Here is a 12,665-nt window from a genome sequence, read left to right as displayed (position 1 = left end):
AGTGACTGGAGTACCCATACGAAGCAAATGTAATCAAATTAGTGTTCCTTACTCGACGAAAATTTCGGAATCTGTAATTAGGATTGCATGAAAAAGGCTGTTGCTGTTTTCCGAGCGCTGTGATACAATCAGTGTTGTTGGCCTGGCGAAATAATTTATCACCTCCAAACGCTGAAAAATTGTAAAGCAGAAACGTCCATCTGCGCGATTGTTTCATCGCAGCTGAATGCTTTTCGCTTTCCGATAAGCTTTAGGAGGCCATGACTCATAACGAATTGACGCAATCCTATATGAGCGTAAGGTTTTAAATTGTCGCGTTCATTTAACGTGGAATCTGAAAACACTGCTTTGATGCGTAATGAAACTGTGAAATGACATGAGAACAGGAATAAATGTATTTCGGTAAACAACAGTACATCGTACGCTCATTACGTGGCGTCATCAATATAATGGATTTTAATGTGTACAATACAACATTCCAAGTACACAGAGCTCATGGTGAATAAAGAGAGCTTGATTTCCTAGGCAACTGCTGAGGCGATGTTTGCAAATACGTTGCTCGGTTATTTCGTTGTGTGTAAGATCACACTTTTTTCCCCATTATGAGGTTAGTTCTGGGTACAAACTACAGAGACAAACAAGTCGCGCGTTCATAACAAATTTAATGAAGTACGTGGTCTAGTGTACGGCGTACACATGATTGTTAGTAGTCTGACACATGGGTCCAGTTTCTCGTTTATCAATTAATCGTTCAACTTAGAATGTGTTTCACACTCTGAGAAGTATCAGGCTTATGTACGGTTCTCTCGGTACGCCGTGCGCAAACGTTAATGAGGCATGAATCGGGACGGTTGAGATCCAGTCCCAACCGTAATTAACGAGATTTGTGTTCTGTGTGATTTTCATTTTTTTCCTTAGTCGATTTAGGCACTTTCTCTTCTCTGTGCTACGTCCCTAACCCTTATTTCAGACGGGACATAGGTACGTAATATTCATTCCTTTCTAGCAGTGTGAAGCTGTGTGTGTGTGTGTGTGTGTGTGTGTGTGTGTGTGTGTGAGTGGGTGAGCGATAGGGAGAAAGAGAGAGACAGACAGATAGACGCACCTATAAATGTGTTTTTCGTATTTCGTTCTTAATTTTTACGTTCTTCAGATGGGAACTGCATTGACGTTGGACTCTCCAAGCATGTAAAGCTGTCGAGGTCCTCATCTCGATGCACTGAAGAACTCCTAATAGTTATCGAATTGCCCTACGATTTTGCTACATATATTGTGTTCGAGTATTATGAAATACCTGCAACGAAACGATCTAATGACACATAACCAGCAAACAATCAGAAAATATCTTTCTTATGAAAGACAACTATCTCTTTATATATACGAGGTAATGAGTGTTATAGACAGGGGATTTCAATTTGATTCCGTATTTCTAGATTTCCAGAAGGCGTTTGACCCAGTCCCTCAGGAGTTTCTTATCAAATTGTCTGTCTATGGAGTATCGTCTCAGTTGTACAACAGAATCTGTGATTTTCTGTCAGAAAGTATCACACAAATATGACTTGAATTGCAACCATTCTATAAAAAATTTTCTGAGGAAGGTGAAATAAAATAGTGTTTTATTGGAAAAACTCTCACAAGATGCAATTAATCTACTACAGACGCTGTCTACGTTACACTTGTCCTGGGATACGATTGACGGAAAAAACCAATGAAGTTCAAAGAAAGGCAGTTCCTTTAACTTTATCACGAAATAGGGGAGAGAGAGTCACGGATGCGATGTGCTAATTGGGGACATAATAATTCATATAGAGGCGGGTTTCAGTGCGGCGAGATCTTTCCGGGAAATTTAAATCACCAGCTTTCTTCTCCGAATGTGATAATATTTTGGTGGCTCTCACACACATATGGAGAAATAACGACCGTAATAAAATAAGAGAAATCGTTGCCCATGCCGAAATATTCTTTTTCAGTTAGCGCAAGTGCTCTTAGAGAGTGGAGCGGTAAAGAAATAGTCTGATAACGGTTCTGTAAACCCTATGCCATCTACAAGTACATGGATACTCTGAAAATCACACTGAAGTGTCTGGCAGAGGGTTTATCGAACCACCTTCACAATAATTCTCTATTATTCCACTCTCGAACAGCCCGCAGAAGAAACAAACACCTATATCTTTCCGTGCGAGCTCTGATTTCCTTCATTTTGTAATGATGAATGTTTCTCCCTATATAGGTTGCCATGAACGAAATATGTTCGCATACGGAGAAGAAAGTTGGTGATTGAAATTTCGTAGGAAGATCCGCAGCAACGAGAAACACCTCTGTCTCAATGATGCCACCCCCAAATCCTCTATCATGTCAGTGACACCCCCTGCCCTATTTCTCGATAGTGCAAAGCGTGCTCCTCTTCTTTGAACTTTCTTGAAGTACTCCGTTAGTCCTATCTGGTGAGAATCCCACACCACGCAGCGTTACTCCAAAAGAGGACTAACAAGCGTGGTGTAGGCAGTCTCTTTAGTAGATCTGTTGCATCTTCTAAGTGTTCTGCCTATAAATCGCATTATTTGATTCGCCTTCGCCACAACGTTTTCTGGGTTCCTTCCAATTTTAGTTGTTCGTAATTGTAGTCTCTAGGTATTTAGTTGAATTTAGGGCCTGTAGATTTGATTTCTCGTGCAACAGAAGTTTGGTGGATTCCTTTTAGCACTCATGTGGATGATAACACACTTTTCATTATTCAGAACCAGTTGCCATTTTTCGCACCATACAGATATCTTTTGTAAATATTTTTGAAGTTTGTTTTGATATTTTGATGACTTTACTAGAAGATAAACGATAGCGTCATCTGCAAACAATCTAAGACGGCTGCTCAGATTGTCTCTCAAATCGTTTATGTGTATAAGGAAGAAGAGACTGGCTATAACACTAACTTGGGGATCGCTAGAAATCACTTTTGTTATACTCGATGACTTTCCGTCAGTCACTACGAACTGTTACGTCTGTGACAGGAAATCACGAATCTAGTCACAGAACTGGATAAGCACGCAATTTGATTGCAAGCCGCTTGCGAAGTACAGTGGCAAAAGCCTTCTGGCAGTCTGGGACTACGAAATCAATTCGAAATTCCTTGTCAATAGCACTAAACACCTCGTGTGACTAAAGAGATACGTAGTTATGTTTTACAAAACCGATGTTATCTAAAGCTGTGTGTCAATAGACCGTTTCTTCTACGTAATTCATAACGGTCGAACACAATATATGTTCGGAAACCCTGCTGCATATCGACGTTAACGATATGGGCCTGTAATTTAGTAGATTACTCCTACTACCTACCTTGAATATTGGTGTGACCTGTGCAACGTTCCAGTCTTTGGGTGCGGATGTTTCGTCGAGCGAACTGTTGTATATGATTGTTAAATACGGAGCTATTGCATCAGGATACTCCGACATCACCCTACCTGGTATACAGTCTGGACCGGAAGATTTGCTTTTATGAAGTGATTTAAGTGTGAATTGCAGAGTGGTCATCAGATGTAGTTGTAGCTGCTTTCGCCGTCGTGTGAGTTGATGTCGCTTTGCTTGTGCCGCAGCCGACGGGGGTGCTGTACCTGAACGAGACGGACGGCATCAACGTGCTGGGTGAGATCATCGAGTCGTCCAGACACAGCGTGAACCCACTGTACTACGGCCAGCTGCACAACGATGCCCACGTGCTGCTCTCCAAGATCGTCGACCCCGACCAGCGCTACGGGGTGAGTTCGCACGTCCCGTCGCCACCCCTCCTATTTTTACATACCTGTAATCTCGCTTCAGAGTACCATTTATAAGATATATGACTTTTTCCCTTGTCAGGGTACCCTTTTCCTCTAGCTATCTTTATAATGTAGGAGAACTAGTTTCCTTCAGCTGTATTAAAATACAGTGGTGTTCAAAATGAAAGCAACAAACGTACATTTTGCAAGGTTGCGTTTATTTTACCACAAAACGGTATAAACAGTTGTTAGTAAAGTAGAAACAACGTAAATAATAGAGAACTACTCTGTAGGAATCAGCATGGGTCTTGAAAAAGACGATCGTGTGAAACCTAGCTCGCGCTATTCGTCCACCCGACTCAGAGGGCCATAGACACGGGTATCCAGGTAGATGCCGTGTTTCTTGACTTCCGCAAGGCGTTTGATACAGTTCCCCTCAGTCGTTTAATGAACAAAGCAAGAGCATATGGACTATCAGACCAATTGTGTGATTGGATTGAAGAGTTCCTAGGTATCAGAACGCAGCGCGTCATTCTCAACCGAGAAAAGTCTTCCGAAGTAAGAGTGATTTCAGGTGTGCCGCAGGGGAGTGTCGTAGGACCGTTGCTATTCACAATATATATAAATGACCTTGTGGATAACATCGGAAGTTCACTGAGGCTTTTTGCTTATGATGCTGTAGTATATCGAGAGGTTGTAACAATGGAAAATTGTACTGAAATGCAGGAGGATCTGCAACGAATTGACGTATGGTGCAGGGAATGGCAATTGAATCTCAATGTAGAGAAGTCTAATGTGCTGCGATTACACAGAAAGAAAGATCCTTTATCATTTAGCTACAATATAGCAGATCAGCAACTGGAAGCAGTTAATTCCATAAATTATCTAGGAGTAGGCATTAGGAGTGATTTAAAATGGATTGACGATATAAAATTAATCATCCGTAAAGCAGATGCCAGACTGAGATTCACTGGAAGAATCCTAAGGAAATGCAATCCGAAAACAAAGGAAGTAGGTTACAGTACACTTGTTCGCCCACTGCTTGAATACTGCTCACCGGTGTGGGATCCGTACCAGATAGGGTTGATAGAAGTGATAGAGAAGATCCAACGGAGAGCAGCGCGCTTCTTTACAGGATGATTTAGTAATAGCGAGAGCGTTGCGGAGATGATAGATAAACTCCAGTGGAAGACTCTGCAAGAGAGACGCTTAGTAGCTCCGTAAGGTCTTTTGTTGAAGTTTCGAGAACATACCTTCACCGAGGAGTCAAGCAGTGTATTGCTCCCTCCTACGAGGATTAGAGACCACACATAGGCATACCGACAATCATTCTTTCCACGAACAATACGAGATTGGAATAGAAGGGAGAACCGAAAAAAATTTTCAAATGTGTGTGAAATCGTATGGGACTTAACTGCTAAGTTCATCAGTCCCTAAGCTTACGCACTATTTAACCTAAATTATCCTAAGGACAAACACACACACCCATGGCCGAGGGAGGACTCGAACCTCCGCCGGGACCAGCTGCACAGTCCAAGACTGCAGCGCCTTAGACCACTCGGCGAATCCCACGCGGCGAAGAACCAATAGAGGTACTCAAAGTGCCCTCCACCACGCACCGTCAGGTGGCTTGCGGAGTATGGATGTAGATGCAGATAAAAATAGTGACTAAAACATGTATAACGGTAGACATTGTTCGTTTTTTACAACTTAAAGGATTTGCACACACATTTCGACAACTGGTTAATGTGCTCAGTATGGGGTGTGACCACCTCTGGCACCAATACAGGCCTGACGACGAAGGGGCATGCTGTGAATTGTGTCATCAGTCTCATGTTGAGGCAATAACGCCCATTATTCGTGCAGAGCTGCACGCATTCTTGGAGAGTGGGTGGTGAATGGTGACGTGATGCAAGCCGTCTCGCTAGTGCATTCCAGACATGCTCTATGTGATTCAAATCGGGAGAATGAGCATGCAACGCAATGCGTACGGTATCTTCCGTTTCCAAGAAAACAGCAACCACGCTTGCTCTACGACATCGAGCATTATCGTCTATCAAATGGTTCAAATGGCTCTGAGCACTATGGGACTCAACTCCTGAGGTCATTAGTCCCCTAGAACTTAGAACTAGTTAAACCTAACTAACCTAAAGACATCACACACATCCATGCCCGAGGCAGGATTCGAACCTGCGACCGTAGCGGTCTCGCGGTTCCAGACTGCAGCGCCTAGAACCGCACGGCCACTTCGGCCGGCTATCGTCCATCAATACGAAGTCTGGGCCCATTGCATCTCGCAACAATCGCACATTAAGACCTAATATTCCGTCACAATACCTGACAGCAGCTAAACCTTGCCGATTCACCCGTACAATTTCACGAAGAGGTGTTCGAGTGGTCAACATAATCCCTGCCCACACCATTATGGATCCTCCTTCATATCGGTCTCTTTCCACAACGTTTGGCTCCCGAAATCGTGTTCCACGCTCCCTCCAGATTCGAATCCATTGAGAATCACTCTCCAGATTAATTTGTGAAAACGACATTGGCTCACTGTTCGACCACACGGGTGGCATGTTGATGACTTCACTCTAGTTGTTCCCTTCTGTGAAGACGCGTCAGAGGTAGACATACAACAGGTGTCCGACAATAAAGCCCCCTCTGCCGAAACCTTCTCTACACTCTTTACCTCGATACAACACGTCCAGTGGATGCTGTGAGGTCATATTCCAGCTGCCGTGCAGTACTAAGGCCGTACCGTCGTGCCCTTATAGCCAAATAACGATCCTCTCTTCTGGAGTCACACGTGGTTGGCCCTGCCCTGGTCTACGGGATATAATTTCGGTCCGTATTCACTGACGCCACATCCGACAAATAAAAGAACAATTCACACCAAGGCATCGGGCCACATCAGTTTGCGACTGTCCTGCTTCCTTTCCTTCTCTAGCCCTCCACCGCAGAGAGTCTGGCAGACATCTTCTCTATGCCATGTTGCAACGTTTTTGTGTGCACAGCGACTGTGGATGTGAGGCTGCCCGGCAAATACTATCTAGTTCCATAGCCACCCTGACGTCACCGTTGCCATGGTTGCCCATTGACCGGAATGCCTTCCTCCGTGCAGAACACGGTCGTACAGACATCTGGTTGACAGAATGAGTTTCATCTGGTTGACAGTTTGTACGATTGTATCGTGAATTAGACACAGGACGAAGAAACAGCGGCTTGTTGCTTTAATTTTTTACATCAGGCTATACTACGGCTATCGCACCTTTTCTTAACTTAGTTCGCTGTTTGCCTTGCTCGTTTTCATTCATTCTAATGACTAGTCCGCCTTCTAACAATGCTACACATAATATAATTGTATTGAAATGCAAGTTCATACGATAAGATGCTGCACCAATAAGAAATCGATAAAGTATGAAATTTGTCACATATTTATGAATTCCTAGCAGAATTCAATGCACCGTTCTACCCGAAATCGGCAGATGTAAAATAAATTGTTAGAGTTGCACAAGGTAGTATTACACTGAGATAAAAAAAAGTGATGGGTATGCGGAACGCACATATACAGATGGCATTGGTGTCACGTACACAAGTTTTAAAAGGATAGTGCATTGGTGCAGCTGTCATTCCTGCTCACATGACTGATGTGAATAGGTTTATGCACTGACTATGGCCGCACGACGGGAATGCGGAATAGTAGTTGGAGCTAGACACATCGGGCATTCCATTCCGGAACTCGTTAGGAACTTCAGTATTTCAATACCCACAGTGTCAGGAGTATGTCGAGAATATCAAATTTCAGGCTTTACCTCTTACCACGGACAACGCAGTGGGCGACGGCCTTCACTTAACGACCGTCAGCAGCGGTCTTTGCATAGAGCTGTCAGTGCTAATAGACAAGCAACACTGCGTGAAATAATCGCAGAAGTCAATGTGGGACGTACGATGAACCTATCCGTTAGGACAGTGCACCGAAACTTGGCGTTAATGGGCTATGGCAGCAGGCGGCCGACGTGAGTGCCTGTGGTATTTCTGCTGGGCTTGTGACCTTATCGGTTGGACCCTAGATGACGGGAAAACCGTTTGCTGCTCAGATGAGTCCCGATTTCAATTTATTAGAGCTGATGGTATGCTTCGAGTGAGACGCAGACCCCACGAAGCCATGAACTCAAGTTGCGCCAACAAGTCATTTTGCAAGCTGGTGGTGTTTACAAGGAATTTGAAAGGTTCTTCGGTTCAATTGAACCGATCACTGATTGGAAATGGTTACGTTCGCCTACTTGGAGACCATTTTCAGCCATTCACGGACTTCATTTTCCCATAAAACGGGAATTTTTATGGCTGGCAATGCGCCATGTCACCGGGCCAGAATTGTCCGCGACTGGTTCCAAGAATATTATGGACAATTGGAGCGAATAATATGGCCACACAGATCGTCCGACATGAATCCCATCAAACATTTATGGAGCAAAATCGAGAGATCAGTTCGTGCGCAAAGTGCTGCACCGGCTACACTTTCACAATTACGGACAGTTATAGAGGCAGCATGGCTCAGTTATTATTGCAGGGGACTTCCAACGTTTTGTTGAGTCCACGTCACGTCGAGTTGCTGCAGTACTCCGGGAAAAAGCAGGTCCGACCAATATTAGAAGGTGCCCCACGGCCTATGTCACCACAGTGTATATGGCATTTTCTGTTCAAGATGTAAACCACTGTTCCGGTGATTCAAGTTAGAAGCACCTTAAGCCTGCTCGCGGATGATTCTGCTGTCTGTAGGAACGCAGATCTATATGATATCGATGCTTAGTACAGCGACTGTACAGACTTTCAGTACAAACAAATGAGGCACTGAGAACCATAAGGGACTAAAGCACACCGTCGTCGATTTTGAGACTGTAGCGTGTATGCACGCTCCTGACATCTGCTGATCTTACAGGGAACCAGCTTTATCAGCGCGGCAATCATATACTACACTCCTGGAAATGGAAAAAAAGAACACATGGACACCGGTGTGTCAGACCCACTATACTTGCTCCGGACAGAGAGGGCTGTACAAGCAATGATCACACGCACGGCACAGCGGACACACCAGGAACCGCGGTGTTGGCCGTCGAATGGCGCTAGCTGCGCAGCATTTGTGCACCGCCGCCGTCAGTGTCAGCCAGTTTGCCGTGGCATACGGAGCTCCATCGCAGTCTTTAACACTGGTAGCATGCCGCGACAGCGTGGACGTGAACCGTATGTGCAGTTGACGGACTTTGAGCGAGGGCGTATAGTGGGCATGCGGGAGGCCGGGTGGACGTACCGCCGAATTGCTCAACACGTGGGGCGTGAGGTCTCCACAGTACATCGATGTTGTCGCCAGTGGTCGGCGGAAGGTGCACGTGCCCGTCGACCTGGGACCGGACCGCAGCGACGCACGGATGCACGCCAAGACCGTAGGATCCTACGCAGTGCCGTAGGGGACCGCACCGCTACTTCCCAGCAAATTAGGGACACTGTTGCTCCTGTGGTATCGGCGAGGACCATTCGCAACCGTCTCCATGAAGCTGGGCTACGGTCCCGCACACCGTTAGGCCGTCTTCCGCTCACACCCCAACATCGTGCAGCCCGCCTCCAGTGGTGTCGCGACAGGCGTGAATGGAGGGACGAATGGAGACGTGTCGTCTTCAGCGATGAGAGTCGCTTCTGCCTTGGTGCCAATGATGGTCGTATGCGTGTTTGGCGCCGTGCAGGTGAGCGCCACAATCAGGACTGCATACGACCGAGGCACACAGGGCCAACACCCGGCATCATGGTGTGGGGAGCGATCTCCTACACTGGCCGTACACCACTGGTGATCGTCGAGGGGACACTGAATAGTGCACGGTACATCCAAACCGTCATCGAACCCATCGTTCTACCATTCCTACACCGGCAAGGGAACTTGCTGTTCCAACAGGACAATGCACGTCCGCATGTATCCCGTGCCACCCAACGTGCTCTAGAAGGTGTAAGTCAACTACCCTGGCCAGCAAGATCTCCGGATCTGTCCCCCATTGAGCATGTTTGGGACTGGATGAAGCGTCGTCTCACGCGGTCTGCACGTCCAGCACGAACGCTGGTCCAACTGAGGCGCCAGGTGGAAATGGCATGGCAAGCCGTTCCACAGGACTACGTCCAGCATCTCTACTATCGTCTCCATGGGAGAATAGCAGCCTGCATTGCTGCGAAAGGTGGATATACACTGTACTAGTGCCGACATTGTGCATGCTCTGTTGCCTGTGTCTATGTGCCTGTGGTTCTGTCAGTGTGATCATGTGATGTATCTGACCCCAGGAATGTGTCAATAAAGTTTCCCCTTCCTGGGACAATGAATTCACGGTGTTCTTATTTCACTTTCCAGGAGTGTATATGTATGAACATTTGCGGAAAGCTGTCGTACCGATTTCTTTGATATTCACTTCCATAAGGACCCAAAGCACAAATTATTATTCTTGTAAGTACGCTAATTAGCTACACTGTGAAAGAAAATTACATGCTTCTGCTCTGTTGTGAATGTGTTACAAATCTAATGATAAGCCTTAACTACATTATTAAACTGTAACGATCTATGGTGGTCGAGACATGTACCTGTTACTAAAAACCTCTGATAATATCCCTGAAGAAAATCCGAAATTTTGATGGTGGAGTTTGGGTCACCATGCATTTGCGATTATGTTTATTATGGTTCGATGTATTACTTGGTCATATACCATTCTTTATGCACTAGTATTGAATATACATGCCAAAACAGAGGGCTTATCTTTACCAATAAATACTGGTCATTGCAACTAACTGTGGTATTTCGGTACTTATTCTGCACTGTATAAAGGCTTTTAAATTCTGAAGGTGCAGGGACGGGGGGAGGGGGGGAGGGAGTGGTGGACGGGGGGGTAAAATTCCTGGGGCGAAACGAACGAAGGGCTACTTACAACCTGCATAGCGAGCAGACGGTAGTTATAAGAGTCGAGGGTCATGAAAGGAAAGCAATAATTGGGACGGGGCTATGTTATTCAGTTTGTGCATTGAGCAACCAACTGAGCAAAAAGGAGAAATTTCGAAACATTGGATTCAAGGAAAAAAATAAAAGCCTTAAAGTTTGTCGACGACTTCGTAATTCTGTCACAGAAAGCAAATGACTTGGATGAACTGTAGAACACAGTCGACAGGATATTTAAGAAAGATAATAGGATGAATACAACAAAAGTAAAACAAGAGTAATGGAACGTAGTGGAATTAAATAAGCGATTTTAAGAGAATTAGCTTAGGAAATGAGACGCGAAAAGTAGTAAATGAGTTTTAGTATTTAGGTATCTGCCAAAGTAGGCAAGCCGTAAAATGCACACTGGTAACAGCAAGAAATGCATTTCTGAAAAAAAATAAGTTTTTAACATCAAATGCAAATTTAAGTGTTAGGATATTTTCTGAAGGTATTGGTCTGGAGTGTTGCCTCAACCGGAAAATGGACGATAAGCAGTTCAGATAAGAAGCGAATAGAAACTTTTAAACATATTGATACAGAAAAATGCCTAAGATTAAATGGGTTAATAGAGTAACCAATGAACAGAAATGGGGAAAAAGAAAATGTGTGGCACATCTTGACTAGAGGAACGATCGACTGGTGGGAGCCATCTTGAGGTATCAAGGAATTGTTATGCACAGATGAAGAAGTTTTAGGACGATAGACTAGCATGGAGCGCTACGTCAAACCAGTCTCGGGCCGAAGACCGCAAAAACAACTACGTACTTGTTACTGAACTGAAGTTTTCTAAAAATCTGAAATTATGACTTAAATACGTTTGATGCTTATACTGAGGAGAGAGTGCTATAAACGCCACTGTTGAGTTCTTGTGTTTACAAGTGGAGTAACTCTTGTCGTATCGACAGATGCCGCCCGGCGTGATGGAGCACTTCGAAACAGCCACCAGGGACCCCGCCTTCTTCCGGCTACACAAGCACATCGACAACCTGTTCTACGAGCACAAGAACCGCCTGCAGCCCTACAGGCGAGAAGAGGTAAGGCTGCCCCCATTCAGTCGCCATCTCTCCTCCTTCGATGAAATGATTGCACATCACAATATTTAGTACACGGTTTGTTTGTAATGCTTCAAGTGATTGGATAAAATTTACAGAAGTGGTAATACGAGACGTTGATATTGCAGTTTTTGGAGTATAACTTGATAACAATTGATTTTCTTGGTGTACCCAGTAATTGTTTGTAAATTTGTACTGGATGTCCTTTGTAAACCTGATCCGAAGCATGCACTCCTGTTTCACAGCCGAGCCTGTAATTACAGTGAGTTCTTCCTTGTTTACTTTGGTTCTCCTTTCCTGTGTTTGTTTATTTAGCTACGCCATCTAAATTTCTACCTTGATCTCTATCAATTCTGCAGCCACCCTCAGCGTAAAATTTATTCGTGTGGCCCACGACAGCATTCCGCACAGAGCAAAGATAACACTTTGCCGCGACCTTCAGGAACCGCTGTCACTCTGTGCTCTTTGCGTTTCAGCTGAACTTCCCAGGCGTCCAAGTGGAAGCGGTCAAGGTGGTGGGCACGTGCAAGGCCAGCGTCCCCAACCTGCTGGTCACCTACTTCGACGAGACTCACGTCGATCTCGGCAACGCCGTGGAGTCCGACTACAAGACCGAAGTCAACATCAAGGTGCGTAAACTAAGAAGAACTGCTGCAGATAGCTGCGTCTGTTTGCCCAACAATCGGTCTTCGATTTTCGGATTCTCTGAGACGAGTGAAATGAAAGTGAGCTAAGTTTTCAACAGTGGTGTTATGGAAGCAGAAGAAGGGCCGAACACATGCAGTAACATATGTATACTAGCTTAAAGCCGACAGATTTTTTTTGGGACTATCTTCCACGTTTAGCCAAACTATTCTG

General features: G+C 45.0%; 1 protein-coding gene across 1 annotated transcript in view; it reads left to right on the top strand.

Annotated features, from left to right (window-relative positions):
- LOC124777744 (hemocyanin-like) overlaps window positions 1-12,665 on the top strand; it is a 55,846-nt gene that overhangs the window by 25,615 nt on the left and 17,566 nt on the right. Inside the window, exons 6-8 of the mRNA XM_047253245.1 lie at window positions 3,588-3,749; window positions 11,661-11,789; window positions 12,284-12,436. Of these exons, the coding sequence (XP_047109201.1) occupies window positions 3,588-3,749; window positions 11,661-11,789; window positions 12,284-12,436 (444 nt within the window). The remainder of the gene's footprint in view (window positions 1-3,587; window positions 3,750-11,660; window positions 11,790-12,283; window positions 12,437-12,665) is intronic.

The sequence above is a fragment of the Schistocerca piceifrons genome, chromosome 2 (genome assembly GCF_021461385.2).
Source record: "Schistocerca piceifrons isolate TAMUIC-IGC-003096 chromosome 2, iqSchPice1.1, whole genome shotgun sequence".
Taxonomy (NCBI): Eukaryota; Metazoa; Arthropoda; class Insecta; order Orthoptera; family Acrididae; genus Schistocerca; species Schistocerca piceifrons.
This window is presented reverse-complemented; position numbering and strand designations above follow the sequence as displayed.